The sequence below is a fragment of the Neocloeon triangulifer genome, unplaced genomic scaffold (assembly GCF_031216515.1).
Source record: "Neocloeon triangulifer isolate White Clay Creek 2 clone unplaced genomic scaffold, ASM3121651v1 ptg000008l, whole genome shotgun sequence".
NCBI classification, from domain to species: domain Eukaryota; kingdom Metazoa; phylum Arthropoda; class Insecta; order Ephemeroptera; family Baetidae; genus Neocloeon; species Neocloeon triangulifer.
The window spans coordinates 1211731-1227406 of NW_026775550.1; the positions used below are offsets into that span (position 1 = coordinate 1211731).

A 15676-nucleotide genomic window follows, 5' to 3' on the forward strand; every position below is an offset into this window, starting at 1 on the left:
TTTTTATATTTAATCTTCTCTGAAAAAATATTTATACAATATTTGTCTGTAATTGTTCAGAAAATATTTAGATTTTCAGTCTTCTTATACAAATATACAAAATCACAAATTTACAATATGCATAATTTTTTTTAACACATCCCTAGTCAGAGATATAAATCGGAGAGCTTTCGGTAAGCCCAAAGTCATCATCAAAATCAATCTTTTCTGGTTCATTCTTCTGCTCATTTCTTGATGGTCCAGGTTGGTTCTCTGGAACAACAACTTCCATTTCTTGTTCTATGTCATCCTTTGGAAGTTTACTCGCTAATTCCTTTTTGCTCTTCTTCCTCGGTTCTTTCTTTGATTTCAACTCGTCCGCCATCTCGGCCAAGTAATTTTTCTAGAATACAATTTGTTAAAAATTTACAGTGATTCACAATTGAAATATAATTACCAAAATTGGATTTCTTCGAGCAAGAAGCTTCACGTCTTCAGGGTTGACAGTGGTTCTTTTGGCATGCCTTGAAAAAAATTAAAATGTTACATTTCTTAAAATATTTAATTAATCTTGGATCTGTACTTGGAAAAAGCTTCGACGTCACTGCCAGCCGCTTGCATTTTCTTCCACACCAACTCTGTGATGAGGTTCATTGACTCTTTCGTGAAGGTGAACTTCATGTTTTCGCTGACCTCTTCAATCACTTTACGTACCTCGAGCACCAGAGCAAGTTTCAACTTCTGCAATAATAAATTCCGCAATGAGACATGAGAGACAAACATTGAAAATTACTTAACTTAAGAAATAGATTTGATTAAACTTGCCTTTTCGTTGGTGAGCTCACTTATTTTGTTTTCCATTTTGATCTGAGGAAAATCAATTAACAAAAACTTTGAAAACTTAATAATTGTTGTATGTAATATTTTCCTGGCCAGCTGGAAATAAATATGCGCCAAACCAAAGGGGAAGGAGGAAGGAGCCTAGCCTTACTTCCCTTTTCAGCCACCAGAGGGCAGCAAATTCCAGCCCGCATGTCCGCATGCACAGCATGTTCTTGTTTGTTTTCATCCGGCTTTTTTGGTCCTCAGTGGTTTCTCGTCGATTTTTCCCAAATTAAATTTCTATTGAATGCCAATTTTCACTGAAATTAAGTGAAAAATCATGGCTGAAGTTCTCCTAAGTGAGGCTGAGAAGACGTACATTCTGCACGGTGTTCGGGTAATTTAATTATAAATTTTCTGCAAAATTGAGCTCTTTTTTTCAGTTTAGTTTTTTTGTATATCATAAAATATTTCTTTTCTAACAGTTTATGTATGGAACTGTCAATTAAATCCAAATTAATACAAATTCTGTAATTTTCAGGCCGATCTTCGGAATGACGGTCGAACATGCTCGGATTTTCGGCCGATGGAACTCGAATTGGGTCTTGTCGAAAACGCCAACGGCTCTGCCCGTTTGCGTTTAGCAAACACAGACGTCCTGGTTGGAGTCAAGTGCGAAATCGACAATCCCTACGCCAGCAACCCAGGAGAAGGCAAACTCGAATTCTTCGTTGACTGGTCTTTAAAAATTTTACCTTATTCTGAGGCTTATTGTAATTAAATTTAAAAATTCCAGCTCAGCCAATGCGACGCCACAATTTGAGGGTAAAGGTGGCGAGCAGCTGGCGAACGAACTGGCTGCCCTGATGTCCAGGGCGTACCAGACGAGGGAGTCGTTTGATTTGAAATCTCTTTCGATTATCAAAGGAATGAAGTGCTGGAAACTGTGCATAGATGTTTTGGTAATAAATATTAAAAATTATAATTGAAAACAGCAAAAATTTAAAAATTATATTGATCGGTTTGTTAAAAGGAAAGAAAAAAATCACATTGAATTTCAAATGTCAATTCAAAGTTTTTTGTGCTTTTCTTTCCTTTCATAAAGAATTAATGGGAAAAATATATTATTCAAAAATTATGATAATTTTTCAGATCCTGGAATGTGGAGGCAGTTTGATAGACGCAATTTCAATGGGTGTCAAGGCAGCTTTGGCCGATACCAAAATCCCTAAAGTGTCCGTCATAGGCAGCGACGGTGGAGCTCTTGAGTTGGAACTTGCAGATGAAGCTGATGGTCGAGAAGAACCATTAGAATGGACCTCAGCCCCATGTCTTGTCACTTTAAATAAGGTTAGTAATTTGTTATTTTTTCAAAGAAATTTCAAATTTTTGTAAAATCTTATCTATTTTCTCATTGAATGGAAAGTATTTATTAATCAAAAATAAAATTATTTAATCATAGAGTTTAATCAAAGGATAGCCTTGTTGGTTATAAATAAACTATGTAAAGAATATGAACGTTTTTGTAACTGAAGATAATTTTCTCTCAATTTGCACAAATTATTTCTACTTCTTTTGATACTCAATGTTTGTTTCAGCTGGAAGATTCTTTACTGGTTGACGCCAGTGCAGAAGAAGAGGCTTGTTGCGCAGCTGCCCTCATAGTCGGTGTTTCTCCAAACAGGAAAATCACCACAACTTCCATTCCAGGCCACGGAAGTTTCTTGGCGGACCCTACCATTTTTTCAAAGGTTTTTTCATAAACATTCAATTTATGTTCAAATTTTTAATTATTTCGTTCCAAAGGCATTGAATTTGGCTGTTGACGTTGGAGTGAAACTGAATTCAGCAATTGAAGCTTCCATCCGAAGACACCAAACGATGAAACCTGCGCCCAGAGGTTTCCTCGACTAGGTCAAAGTGAGTACAGAGTTTATTTTGTTTTATAACATAAAATTGTGAAATGCGTATTTAAATATGGTTAAAACAAATTTATTGTGTGACTGCACAATAAACATTCGTGTAAACATCACCATACACCATCGTAATTGTACAAGCAAGGCAGCTAGGTCGTAGTAGTTTATTGTCTGCACTAGGTGTATATAAAACTAGATCTTGTACAATATGTACATTAACAACAACATCTTTAACTGAAGGAAAAATAATATGCCCTCGAGAAGCAAACGGAAAGTGGCAGGAATTTAGCAAAAGGGCAAGAATATGATTTCATACCAGTGGCGGAAAAAAAATCAATAAAAGGGAATTATTTCGAAATGACAGAGAAAAAAAGACCTAAAATCGAAGGCACGCGTGTGTCTGATATTTCAGGGGCGTTGGAAAATAGGGCTAAACAATCCTGCAGGTTGACGGGTCGGATATGTAAATGCTCGGGTTGGAGACTGGAATGGACGATTTCAAACTAGGGCGAGCCGGACGGGAACTCGTTAGGCGGCGGTGCACTCGCGCAGGGCACGGTTGCCCAGGGGCTGAGGGGGTCTGTAGTTCTTGACCACGAATTCCTCGGACTCTCCAGAGTTGCTCAGGTGGCGCATTTGGGCAAGCTGAAAAAAAAATCAATTGATTAAAAATATTTTCAAAAAAGGCGTCTCCAAAAATTACTTTCATATTCTTTAATTCAAAAGAACGCATAATTTAAATAATAATAACAAAATAAAATCACTCATGAGCATTGAAATGGGTTAATTAAAGATTCGCCTTTTTCCCGCTAAAAGCATTTTTGAACCATTCCGATCAATATAATAATTTGAATATCTATTTTGGTCAAAATTAGTATTTTCATTTCAGACAAAGAATTTAAAATGCAAGAATAAATTATTACTTTTACTTAAAAGTGCCAATAATTAAAAAAATAAAATTCACCTGCTGCTCTGTGACAGTGATGGGCTGTTTAAAGACAATCCAAGTAACGCACTCGTTGCACGGCGGAGTGGTCAGCGAGCCCAAGTAAGTCCAGTAACCAAGGCCGTCTGAATTGCCGAGAAAGTTCATTTAACATACGATTATGAGTCGGTAAATCCTTCCTTTTTACCTGGCAAGAGCTTGGCCGGGTCGATGACGTCAGTGACTTCTGTGAACTGTCCCTTGAATTTGATCTCGGCCAGGCTTGCCGCGATTTTCTCCATCTCCGAGTTGCTCTCATTCCCGACCTAAGCATACACAATTATTTTACAAAGATTTCGTATTTGAATTTAAATTTCACCTCAAAGAAAACTCCAAGCACGGCAAGGCCGTCAGGGTGTTGAGCAGCTTCGGCGAAACTTTGGTATTTCGTCGTGTTCCAGTGAACCAAGTGGAGCTGCAATCGGAACAAGTTGAAGGTGTTGCATGCAAACTTATTATTATAGAGAGACGCTAAATAATCAATTAGGACGGCTGTGTTGACACGTTCGATCTGTGTCTGTGCGTCCGTCCCGTGAAAACAGACGCTGACAGTTGATTAGACTCAGTAATGGCGCCATTACTTATTTATTTGTGTTTGGACGTGGCCCATCATTAGAAATGACGAGTTTTGACAGCCATTATATTTGCCATTGTCACCCCCATTTGAAGACAGCGAGTTTTTCCAACGGATTGGTGACAATTTCTATCTCTCAAAAACGGGTTGTAAAGAAAAAAAAATCCAAATTTAAAATTATTTTGATGGTTAGAATTTGGTAAAAGTGAATGCAAAGAAAATTATATATTTACTGTGAGAATGCTTATGAAATCATAAAAAATAAATTTTTATAATCAAATAATTTAATTTTAACAAACTATTTGAGCTTCTAAGCATTAACAATTAAGTAAATAGAAAAGGTGTTTCTTGATTTATTTATAATTTTTGTATCTTAAAATTTTTAAATATCAATCGTCTTGCTCTTTAAATTAATTATTTTTAATTTACTTCATTGGTTAAGAAAAAATAAAACAATGTTTTAAATAAAATTTCAGCTGTTTGAGTTTAAAAATGGCCTAAATGAAGCAAATTTTTGGAAAAAAAATTTTACATTTTTAAATAAGAATTTTATCCCCCAACAGTTCTTTACTTATGCGTCTATTTGTCATTTTAAACCAAGTAATTAACTTAAAATATTTAAATCGAATTACCTCTCCGGCGAAAGCCTTGCCGTCGACCGTGTGCTCGGATCCCTCGTCGGTTGTCTCTCCCCAGTGGCAATGGAACTGCTCCAGCCGGTAAATATCATCGCCCAGGGGTCCACCCTCCAAAACTGTGTTCAACCATTTATATTTAATTTTGAAGTTTCAATGCAAACAAATCAATTTATAGCGCACCAGACTCGGTCTGCGGCGCCTCGACCTTCCATCCGTGACCGGTGTTGAGAATTCGCAAGCCGGACTGTGATTCGTAAACGGCGGTTAACTTCCTGACCTCGAGGTCCGAGTCGCTGCTGGCGATGGCCGTGCAGATGTCCACTGGACTCTGACGGGCTCCGCCGGCCTGAGGGAACAAACGGGCCCACACCTCCGGGCCTGAAACATCAGAAAAGCCGACAAAATTTAAATAAAAAATTTTATACGATTTCAATAATTGCTAAATATTTATTTTTAATATTAAATTATATGTTTTTTATGATAAAAAAAAAGAATTTCTTATAGATTAAATTCAATGGTTCCCTCCCAACAATTGTTTATCTTTCAATACGTGTAAAATTGTGTGTAACAATTAATTTCATGAAGTATACAAACAAATAAAATAATTTCAATGTAATCAAGGAAAATTGTTGCAAGGAAAAAAAGTGGCTTGCTTTTAACTTTTTGCCTATTTGACTCAATTTTTAAACTTTCAGTCTGAAGTGAGATTTCAAAACTAACGTCTTTAAATCAATAAATATTATCAAATTTGCCCTTTTATATTCTTAAAATTGCACTGATTAAATTCTATTTTTAATTTTATTAACAATTTTGCAGAGTGGAAAAATAAATATTTATCTTTTATAAATTTAAACCTAAATGTTTTCCAGCTCAGATTTCATTGATTATTGAAATGTTTTTTGGCGACCGCGGATTTCGCAACTTAACACTCGCACTTATCAACAAGTAAGTCACATATTTGCCAGTATCATTATCCAATTGTGGCACCGCCAACGATCTGCAAGTCCGCGCGAGAGAGAAACGTGACGTAATCTGCGTCGCACGAATTAGCAGCCTCAATAATGTGTGTGTCCCTTATATATTCAGAATAAATTTATGCGCCCCGTGCACATGTGGCAGTCGACGCTGCATGAATCTTTCTCTCTCGCACACTATAACACAGAGGCTTGATTTTGAAAAGTCATTCTGCACGCGGTGCAATGACCTGCATCCGTTGCATAGCCAGAGGAAATAAGTCATTCCGAGCGTATTGAATTTCCCCCGAAGAGAATTAATAGATCATGGCCTCGAAAAACAATTCAAATTTGTTTAATTTTATTTTATTTAAAAAAAAAACTAAAAGTGGAAATTCGAAGGACGCTCTTGAAACAAAATTTTCGAGTTATTCGACGCTATTTTTTTCCTGGTCGGATGCGTCACGCCGGAGTGAATGACAAGTCAAACATGCGAAAGTAATAATTAATATTATCACAAAACATACACACTCTTGACATTGCGGTGCTTAGTGAGTTAAAATTAACTTGAAAATAAATCACAACGAATTTTTTAAAGGAAATAAAAAAAGGGGGGAAAACGCATTCAAATTTTTTTAATCAATTCCTTATTGATATCTGTCAAATCAAGTCTTCACAACTATTTTCCTTGCAGTTTTTAGATAGTATTTAATTGAAATAGTATTAAAATCTTTTACCAAAACAAAAACTTCTCAATGTAAATTGCAAGGTCAGGCAATCCTAATATTTTATTTTGCCTAGTAAATTATGGTGATAGCAAGTTCATTGGATAAAATTTTCATTTATTTTAGTACGGCGGATTTTGAGTATTATGTAATATTTTAAAATATTCTCGTGAAAATGAAAAAAAAAATTAATATCTGAGGCTATCCTTTTGATGTCTCATTGAAAATGCAGACAAAAAATGTCATATAAAAAATCACTCAGATTTTAAGCTGTTGAGACTCGTTGAATAAAACAATTTGAGTCCGATTTGAATTGCATTGAATTTGCATTAGTTTAATTCATTCGCGTTTCTCATCACATCTCCTTTATTTCTGAACATAACACAAAAAATTTAAATTTACATATTTTTACTAAAAAGAGAAACATTGATATTCTAAACGCTTCTTTTCACATCTTTTCGAGCTTGGGTTGCTCAATTTTGTGTTTTTGTTGCTCTGGTTTTTCAATGAGGCCATTTGTGCAGCCGAGGCAAAACACATCTCGTCCGTGTCTATTTCTAGCGGCACAAGTCAAGGGGGGTTTAACACACGCAACAGGTTGTACAAAAGCACTTGTTCTGCCCTTGCATATTTAATGAAATTCCCACAGCGCAGGGTCGAATTCAACTTTTGTCACACCGCGCGCGTCATCGTTTGTCTTCCGGCGAATTCCCGAGAATGAAGCCGTCACTCATTCTAGATATTTGTTTTTATTATATATATTTTTCGCAGTGAGAAGCGAAACCCGCCGTGCCGGTTGTTGACGCGCGCGCGAGCCTCCAGTCTTACTGTTCGATTGTATTGCATCCTTGATCTCGGCCCCAGCCTTTTAAATGTCAATTTCACTACTTGTCGCCGTTGCGCAATCCACCTTTTATTGTTTTGACCGTCAAGACAATTATGTTCCATTATGCCTGTGCCTTATTATAATGTTCTTGCGTTTTGATCGCATCAGAAATTCCAACTCCCAGCACTTATCTTTTAAAATTTTCTTCCTGAAGTATCAAAATTACTTTTTTTTTCATCTTTTAGATATGAAGCTTAATATGAATTTTAAAATCAAATTAAAGTTCATTTTCCCAAACTTATTGGCATGATTTGAAAATGTTTTATTTCGTTGATCAGATTAAAAAAAAAATCAGTATAAAAATTTTCCATCAAATTTATATTAGAAAATCTAGTTTTCACTGTTAATGAAAGCTATGACTCTATGGAAATGACCTACATAAATGACATAGAGATAAATTTTCGTCGAAATCACTCTCAAGCCAATTTTATCTTAATAGACTTGTTCAAAATTACTGCATTTCTAAATATTCACATTAAATTTTGTTCAAAGTGTCGATTTGAAATATTATGCAACAATTAAAAAATTTTAAAAATGTGGCATGATATTTATTTATGATTTTGAATATTGTGTAAGCAAAATTCTTGTAAGTATGCATGTAAAAAGAATAATTATAATCTGCCTTTATTAAATTGTTAAATTGAGTTCATTATTGTAAAAATAATCATTCAAATTAAGAGAGTTTGGGATCCGTTTTTGTTATCTCATTATAATCTATTCAAATCCAGCCATTTCTCCTAGCATGACACATGATCAATATTCACATTTTAAGATTTATTGAGGAGATTTGGCAAGATTTAGAATATGATCAATTGAAATTACATCTGATCACATCTTTATGCAATAACTATTAAATTATCATAAATAGCACGAGCTATTTAAAAAAAAAGGTAGATAGAAAAATGCGGAAAACAACGGTAAAAATAATCTGCTATTTTCAAAAACAAAGTAAACTATAGAAAAAAGTGTTTATCGCGGCTTGCAAAATTTTACAATCACACTTCATGTGTTTTGAGCAAAATATCTTCGGCTATATAAAACTCGCAGCGGTATTTAGCAAAAGAAAAGTGATAAAGTGGACAAAAATGTTGTATTCCCAGATAAACTATCTCATTTTTATCATAAGTAATTACAAGCTGTGAGGTTGTCAAAATAATTTTAACGCTTGCGAGAGTGCGTCGAACACTTTTTGCGAAAACCGAAATTGGTGCCCATAAATGTGTACAATATTCCAACCATGCACGCGGTTCGTGATTATTGGAGTGCGACTTCTTCTTCTTCGTATTTGAAATTTCCAAACGGCAAGAAAGAAACACTCGGCTGCAATCACGTGCAGATAAGGACTTGTGGACGCGTCTGGAATTTTTTTATTTTAAAACGCCCAGCTGGCGATTAAAATTCTGCGCAAATACTGCGGATGTGATTTAAAGGAAGTCGCAGCGAACAATTGTTTCCTGCGAAATTGAGTGTCAATATCGCACCTGCAAAATAATTATTACAAATAGTTTATGAAAAACAAGGTGCCATTTTTCCGAGCACGTGCAACTGTCGCAAATTAGTTCCAGCCAGTTGATTTTATTGCGTGTTTGCTCCGATTGTATTCACAATGTGTGCCGATGGATTAAGTGATGTTTACAAAATGTCGTTTTTCACGCAATTTGGCAATAAAGAGGTGTTAAATTTGACGACGACGATTATTATGCAGCGGAGCCGAGTGGCATTTTTTTGTCAGTGTTATGCAGGGCAACAAAAATTTATGCGGCTGTTTTGCTCGGAAAATGTGAAGCAAAAGCAGATGATTTATGGGGTGAGCTTGTGAGTGGCTTTAAGACCGCCACTTGCTGTATCGTTTGTGCAAATAAAAGGATGGGGAAATAATATGGCAGAGAAATCTCGTGAGAAAGTGAACTTCGTCAAAAAAAATTGCAAATAAAAATCATTAAAGCGCATCAACGTATTTTAAAGAGTATTTTAATAACTTACTAGTATCTACTTTTTAAAAATAAATTTTCTTGAAAATCTGTGTTAATTTTTAAATTTTATTTTATGAATTTGTATTGTAACAAAAACAAAACGTAAAAAAAATAATAAATCAGATTTGAAACTTGCAAGAATTATAAAAGTTTGTTAAGAGAAATTTGACTAATACTATTTTACCAAGAATTTTGTAGCCATAAAAACATCTGCGGCATCTGCGCTTAAGGGAGTGCCAGAGACTTGAAATGTGCATAGGTAACAACCAATGACATATTATAAATTTAAATCAAAGGCAATGAACCTTTGTAAAAAATTTGCAATTTGCCATACACTACTGGCCAGGGCAGCTGTTTCGACCAATCCAGGTCTCATCAGCTAGCCTGAGTGTTTAACGAGTAAGCTCGAAAGCGATTGACTGCTTATTAATAATTAATAATAATAATAATAATAATATTAATATTAATATGTCATTGGTTGTTACTTATGCACATTTCATGTCTCTCGCACTCCCTTAACGCGGATATTTTTATGGCTCATAATTAGTGGGGAGGTGATTTACTTTTTTCAAGAATTTTGTAGTTTTCATTTTATAAATCTTAACATTTTTAATTTTTTAAAGTTTTTACGATTATATAAATTTAATATTTCACTTTAAAAAAAATTAATTTTTCTTATATATTAGTTTTCAGTTTGTATTAATATATTAATATTACTTGATATCTGAAAATCACTTTGATGTTGTATCATCTTATCTGCTTAATTTCAGTTATGATGGATAACTCCGCATTTTAACGTTATTATTCCATATTAACATTTATTTCGAAGTAAATTATCTGTATCAATTGAATTTTTTTTTTAAATCATAATAATAACATGAAAAAATTTACAAGAAGTATATTGAAAAAGTGTCATTCATTGCCAATCTGAATTTAGTACTTAATTAATTAATGCAATTGTCTAATAAAGTAAAACTAAAAGCAATTGGAAATGAAATTTAAAACTCACTTTCAGTGAATTGTGCGTTTTATCTTTAGCTGCATCCATTTAGAGTTCTACTGAAGTTTCGTTTCGCCTCTTTTCTTATAAACACTCTCCGATTTTGGCAAGTGCCAATGTGATCATTGGCTAAATTTCTAAACACTCAGGCCTGTGTTGTCACTGAATCTTTTTTTGCACACGGCCGACACCTAGATTTTTCACTCTCTGTTAACAACTCGTGTCTGTTTAGTTTCTGCTTCTTTTATCGCTTCTTTTTCACTTGGGACTTCAAGTGGGCCCATCCATACAATTTGTAAAAGTGAAACACAAGACTAAAAATAAAACGCACGCCTCGCGCGTTCCTGCGCTTCGACTGGGACTCAGTCCAACAAACACTCGCATCGCCCAGAGAAGAATAAGACATTCGACCGTGACTGATGCGTCCGTATTGAATATAAAGAAAAGTTCGCCAAAAAAAATTGAAAAAAAAGGTCACTTGCTAAAACATTCTTTAAAGATGGAGTTGTTTAAAAATGTATAAATTGCGTTTTATGTACTTTAAATATTCATAAATTTGTCGAGGAAGTTGTTAATTGCCGCGAGACATTTATGAGGCCAATTTAAAAGCGTTCAGCCAAACCACTGACCAAATTTGCGGCGTCAAAAGTGCCTAAAGGGCTGTGACGCCAATTATTACCAAACGATCGCGTTAGTTATGAGCAGAGCTGTGAAACTTACGTTCTTTTAAGTCGAATTGTCAATTACTTTTTGACAGTTTCTGGAAAAAGAGCGGTTTTTTCACTGTAAAAAATGAATTTAACTTTCTCTTAAAGCAATTGAGGAGTATTTTAAAATTTTCCCTAAATTCCATGGCAAAGATAAATTATTTGTTTGAAGAAATTGACATTCGAGGAGATGATCGTGGAAGTGAAGAACTCTGGCTTTTTACAACACGGAAAAAGCCCGAATTCTTCACTTCCATATAAACTTTTTTGCTCTATATTCTCACTATTTTGCCCTTTCATCCGCCTCTCATGTTAAATATAAAATTTAATTGCATGAAAAGCTTACAAAAAATATAATGATAATTATGTCAATTTAATAATCAACTGACCCCTTTATTTTTTACTATTAATTTTTTATTAGAATTCTTAAAATCCTTAAAAAAATGTATACAATCAGACAAAAAACTGATCTGATTTTTGCGCATCATTATGAAACGCAAAAATTCAGAACTCTATTGATAATTATGTGACTTGTTTTAAAGATTTTTCCGGTTTTCGGTGATTAAGACAAATTTAGTGGTTTTCAACCTAAATAAAATTCCGTTGTTTGTCCAAAATTTGATTGTTTCCAGCTGATAAATTGACGAACTTATAAATTTAGCAGCTTGGAGGCAAATTAAAACGGAACGATTGCAAAATTATTGGTTCCCTAGATAATATATTAATTTGTTTTCCAGATTGAACAGAAAGTCCACCAACGAATATATGAGTCTAGCTGATAAATATAGACACTTTTATCTATTTATCAGCAATCAACCAGAGCTACAACGCAATATTCCATTCTCTTATCAAAAAACTGTGTCACAAAAGACTTCCATATTTCTGGCGCACCTAAACTTTGGCACTCCCATGCATTACGGATATCATTGTAATAAAGTCCACAGTTGAATTGTTATTGAGCAATCTACGTCTAGAGCGAGTCTATAGCAGATAATATAATATAAGATAAAATTGATAAAAGTAAAAGAAAATTAATTGTTTTTCCATTAAATTTTTTGCCGGCTCGTTGATGATTAATTTATGGAATGAGGCGCGACGTGGAGGGTTCAGCTGGAGTGGCCACAATCTGTAATCAGAGGGGATACTCGAGAGAAGATGCTGATAGCAGAGATTTCCGCTGCTCTCCACTTGCACGCCTCTTGACTTTTCTCGTGATTCCGACACACATACACTGCTAGACTCTTCTTCTTCTTCCTCTCTGAAGGATGCATTTTTTAACGGAGTCCGAGGCCTTCATCTTTTGCCGTCACAGGAAAATTGGAATTCGCTCTTGTCATCGTTGTTGTGCAATTCGTGTACCGATTTGTGAGGCTTTGCTGGGTTTCTTGACATAACACGGCTGTAAAACGAAGCCGTCCAAGTCGTCAAACAATGCTAATTTTAACCTGTGCAAACGCGATCAAACCGTTCGCGGATTTAATGTTAACCCTGATGGCGGCGAAAGAAAAAATAAAAGTTGTTTATTCGGTTGAATGGCTCTGCAGATTACCCTGTAAAATAAAAGTGTTTTGTTGTAAAAGTGTTTGATGCGAAATGTAGCCAAGTGAGCGTAAAATCAATTTTATATTGTTCTATTTTCAAACTTTTCACGAGGTTTTATTTGAAGAGGCGGTGAGGCTGAGGTGTATGTTTATCTTAGGTACTTTTTTTTAAAGCTTTAATGAGGTACTTGTGTGATAAATTTGAATCAGACCATTGTTCAATTGTTGCGTGCTTGAGAGTCAAAAGAGGTGCTCTTTTTACGAGGTTTTAATGGGTCCAAATGAGCAATCATAATTCCTCGGCTTCAATTTTCCTCGCGTTTTTAACGCAGATTTTGCAATTTTTAGCAACATTATTCCACAAATGTAATAAACTCTTCACCCGATTATTTATATTATTCGTTTGTTGTAAAAATAGAATTTATTTATTTTTTAAGTTTCAGTAAAACTGTTAAGGGACATTTAATAATAAAATATTTTCATGTAAAGATTTTATTTGACTGGTTTGATAAAAATTTTACTGACTGAAATCTAGGCAAGTGTTTAAATTTGTTTTTAGAATTTATTGTCTTTGGAATTGAATTTTCTCATAATGAAATTCCCAAATAACTCTTGAGTGTGAGTGCCCGTTAAAAAGAGCATATCAGTCAATATCAAAAATCATTTTGGATTTGTTGAAAGATAATAAATTTAATTAATAATAATCAAAATTATTATCATTTATAGATCAAATTGGATTAGTCGTTTTGTATATAATTCAAAACAAAATAAACATTTCATAACTATCTGCTTAAGCTCCGTATCAAATGGATTTAAAGCTTTGAACCACATGTCAATTAAGGCGCAAAGTGTCAAATGCCATTTGAATGGGAGCAAATCTGGAGGCAAACAAGTAGGTGCACGGTTGGCCACACGCATATTAACATTACTTGCACTTTTGCTCAACGTTTTCTAAGCGAGTGCACTTTTGAGTGAGTGCACTTCACGCTTCTTTTATCATTGATTGTGCTCAAGCAAGCGCTGTTGCGAAATTAATCGGCATAAATTTACCAACAGAAGTTTCTTCTTTGCATCTTCGTTGGGCTTTAAAATTGTGAGTTAAAAAATTGCCAGAATTAAATATCCCCTACTTTTTTTAAAGTTAAAAGACCAATAAATTATTCAAGCTGCGAACTGGGATTAAAAAATCGCAACGGTGGCTAAATTTGTAGATTTTTTATGTGCTTGGAGTTGACTTTGGAAGCAACAGAATTTGAAAATGGTATTATTATTAAAATCGATATATTGATATATTCGGATTTTTTGTGCTTGTAATCATACAATCATTACCGGCTGATTCAATCAAGCTTCCGCGATATCAGATAAATAGCTCAATTTTCAAAACAATCAAAAATCGATCATTGGATAAGCACTAAAATATAAATTTTCTTTCTATGTTTAACGTTAAATTCAATTTTAACCTATTTTTTACTTTAATAAACGTACTTTGTTTAATTCAACCATAGAAAGCGTCATTTGGCAATTAATTGATCTTGTCAGACAAAGTTCAAGTCGCTGATTAGGTATTTTTTTCTGATAAATTTTTCCAGGAAATAAGAGACAACTGTATCAATCAAAAAAATAGTTAGCGATCATATCCATTTATGTGAATGGCCACGATCGATGGCCTGAATCAAAATAAATAAAAAGAGTAACATATTGTTTTTTTTTATCTATGAAAAGATTGATAACGACTCATAAGAAACTCTCCAAGAAAAAAAATTAGAGTTTGAATTAAAAATTCATTAATATAAATATTGAATTACTCAACTTATTTTTTATGCGCAGTGCTTTTTCCTTTTAAAAATGAAAAGATAAAAAGGTAAATCGTGTGTGGGATTTTTCTAATTGCGAAGCGGGGTCACCTTGAAAACGATTATATATTTGTTCCTGCACCTGCAGCGAGTGCATGCAAGACAAATAAATGTACATGAAACAGTTTCTCTCGCGCACCTCGAGACACTAGATTTCCATTAGCATAATTGGACAGTGTGATTTGCACCCTTGGGCTGCTTCTTAGCCAGCACGCAGTACATTTACTTTGTTTTCGCCTCAAAATTGCAGCCAGCAGCGATTTTGAGGTTAAAGTTCTGTGTGATTTAATGTATCAATCAATTAAGATAAATCATTTGGCCAAAGGGCGTGATCGGTATTAACTCTGTCAAGGTTGTCGAGTAATTTTTGAATGCAGAGCAATCAAAATTCGGCACAGAGGTCAAAATGCAATTAAGTGTCTGGTCGGCAAAGTAATAATTTAAGATTCGAATCGCAACTATTACTTTTTATGAAAGGTCTGCAATTGATAAAATTGGTTTGGTTTTCTCAACCAAGGCTAAATTTCGCAATTTTTTTCAATCAAAGAATCACATTTGATTTAAATTAATATTTAATTTTTGTACTTGATTGTGAATTTCAGTATAATATTTAAAAATGATGAAATTCTTCTTTAAAAAAGTTTTTACAACTTAATCAATAATAAATGTTGTGATTTGTGATTTTTTTACCAGAAAAGACTTATTTGTTATAAAAATTAGTGAAATATAAAATAATTTGGCTAATTTTGAATTGGAAGTTATCGAATTACCCATATTTTCCTTATTTTGACTAACAAAATTTTACATAAAATCAGTTATTTCATTGAAAATTGCATATTATTTTCAAAATAATTAAAAACAAATCCCTCTGTTCATGCCCTATTATTTCCAATGGAATTAATCACCTTTATAATTACCTAACCCAAGCGTTATCATCATTGTCTCTCCTTTATCTTCAGATTAGTAATTCTAATTACTTAATTTTTGCTTCCATCTACTCTGATAACTAATCCAATCGAATGGAGAGCAAATTTTTGTATCAAAATCAGAACATTGACTTGTTATTGGACCGAAAGTGAGCCGCTTTATGCAATGACTTGAGGTTGCGCAACTTTTATTCACAT

The 15676-nt window shown here is 33.9% G+C and overlaps 4 protein-coding genes across 6 annotated transcripts in view; 1 reads left to right on the forward strand and 3 right to left on the reverse strand.

Moving 5' to 3' along the window:
• Nucleotides 1-5775, reverse strand: LOC132194865 (centromere protein S-like). Of its 2 annotated transcripts, XM_059616433.1 has the most exons (5): nt 5772-5775; nt 805-894; nt 563-720; nt 437-503; nt 1-382 (listed from the first exon to the last, which is right to left on the reverse strand). In XM_059616433.1, exons 2-5 carry the CDS (start codon nt 838-840, stop codon nt 143-145), a joined length of 501 nt encoding a protein of 166 aa, XP_059472416.1. In that variant the 5' UTR covers nt 841-894; nt 5772-5775; the 3' UTR covers nt 1-142. The 2 variants fall into 2 exon arrangements, with proteins under 2 accessions (XP_059472416.1, XP_059472415.1); XM_059616432.1 differs by lacking the exon at nt 5772-5775 and having other exon boundaries at nt 805-962.
• LOC132194862 (exosome complex exonuclease RRP42) overlaps nt 1005-15676 on the forward strand; it is a 24569-nt gene continuing 9897 nt past the window's right edge. Inside the window, exons 1-7 of one of the 2 annotated variants that reach the window (XM_059616427.1) lie at nt 1005-1198; nt 1343-1539; nt 1598-1763; nt 1954-2151; nt 2400-2552; nt 2608-2721; nt 11896-13060. In XM_059616427.1, coding sequence (XP_059472410.1) covers nt 1142-1198; nt 1343-1539; nt 1598-1763; nt 1954-2151; nt 2400-2552; nt 2608-2715 — 879 coding nt within the window. In that variant the 5' untranslated portion in view covers nt 1005-1141 and the 3' untranslated portion in view covers nt 2716-2721; nt 11896-13060. Of the gene's footprint in view, nt 1199-1342; nt 1540-1597; nt 1764-1953; nt 2152-2399; nt 2553-2607; nt 2722-11895; nt 13061-15676 lie in introns of those variants that run through there. The other variant, XM_059616426.1, reaches the window with a different exon arrangement.
• LOC132194863 (carbonic anhydrase 1) overlaps nt 2778-15676 on the reverse strand; it is a 14574-nt gene continuing 1675 nt past the window's right edge. The window contains exons 2-7 of the mRNA XM_059616428.1: nt 5095-5292; nt 4909-5030; nt 4022-4117; nt 3851-3968; nt 3682-3788; nt 2778-3362 (exon numbers count right to left, since the gene is read on the reverse strand). Of these exons, the coding sequence (XP_059472411.1) occupies nt 3246-3362; nt 3682-3788; nt 3851-3968; nt 4022-4117; nt 4909-5030; nt 5095-5292 (758 nt within the window). The 3' untranslated portion in view covers nt 2778-3245. The remainder of the gene's footprint in view (nt 3363-3681; nt 3789-3850; nt 3969-4021; nt 4118-4908; nt 5031-5094; nt 5293-15676) is intronic.
• LOC132194864 (elongation factor 1-beta'-like) overlaps nt 10713-15676 on the reverse strand; it is a 27163-nt gene continuing 22199 nt past the window's right edge. Inside the window, exon 5 of the mRNA XM_059616431.1 lies at nt 10713-10722. The gene's annotated coding sequence lies outside the window, so the exon portion shown is untranslated. The remainder of the gene's footprint in view (nt 10723-15676) is intronic.

What these genes read in the sequence shown, in the direction of transcription:
- LOC132194865 (XM_059616433.1), bottom strand. Translation starts at nt 840, where the DNA reads ATGGAAAACAAAATAAGTGAGCTCACCAACGAAAAG. An exon ending in GTGAGCTCACCAACGAAAAG is followed by an intron (nt 721 to 804) that starts GCAAGTTTAATC and finishes TTATTATTGCAG; the next exon opens with AAGTTGAAACTTGCTCTGGT. An exon ending in CTCGAAGAAATCCAATTTTG is followed by an intron (nt 383 to 436) that starts GTAATTATATTT and finishes ATTGTATTCTAG; the next exon opens with AAAAATTACTTGGCCGAGAT.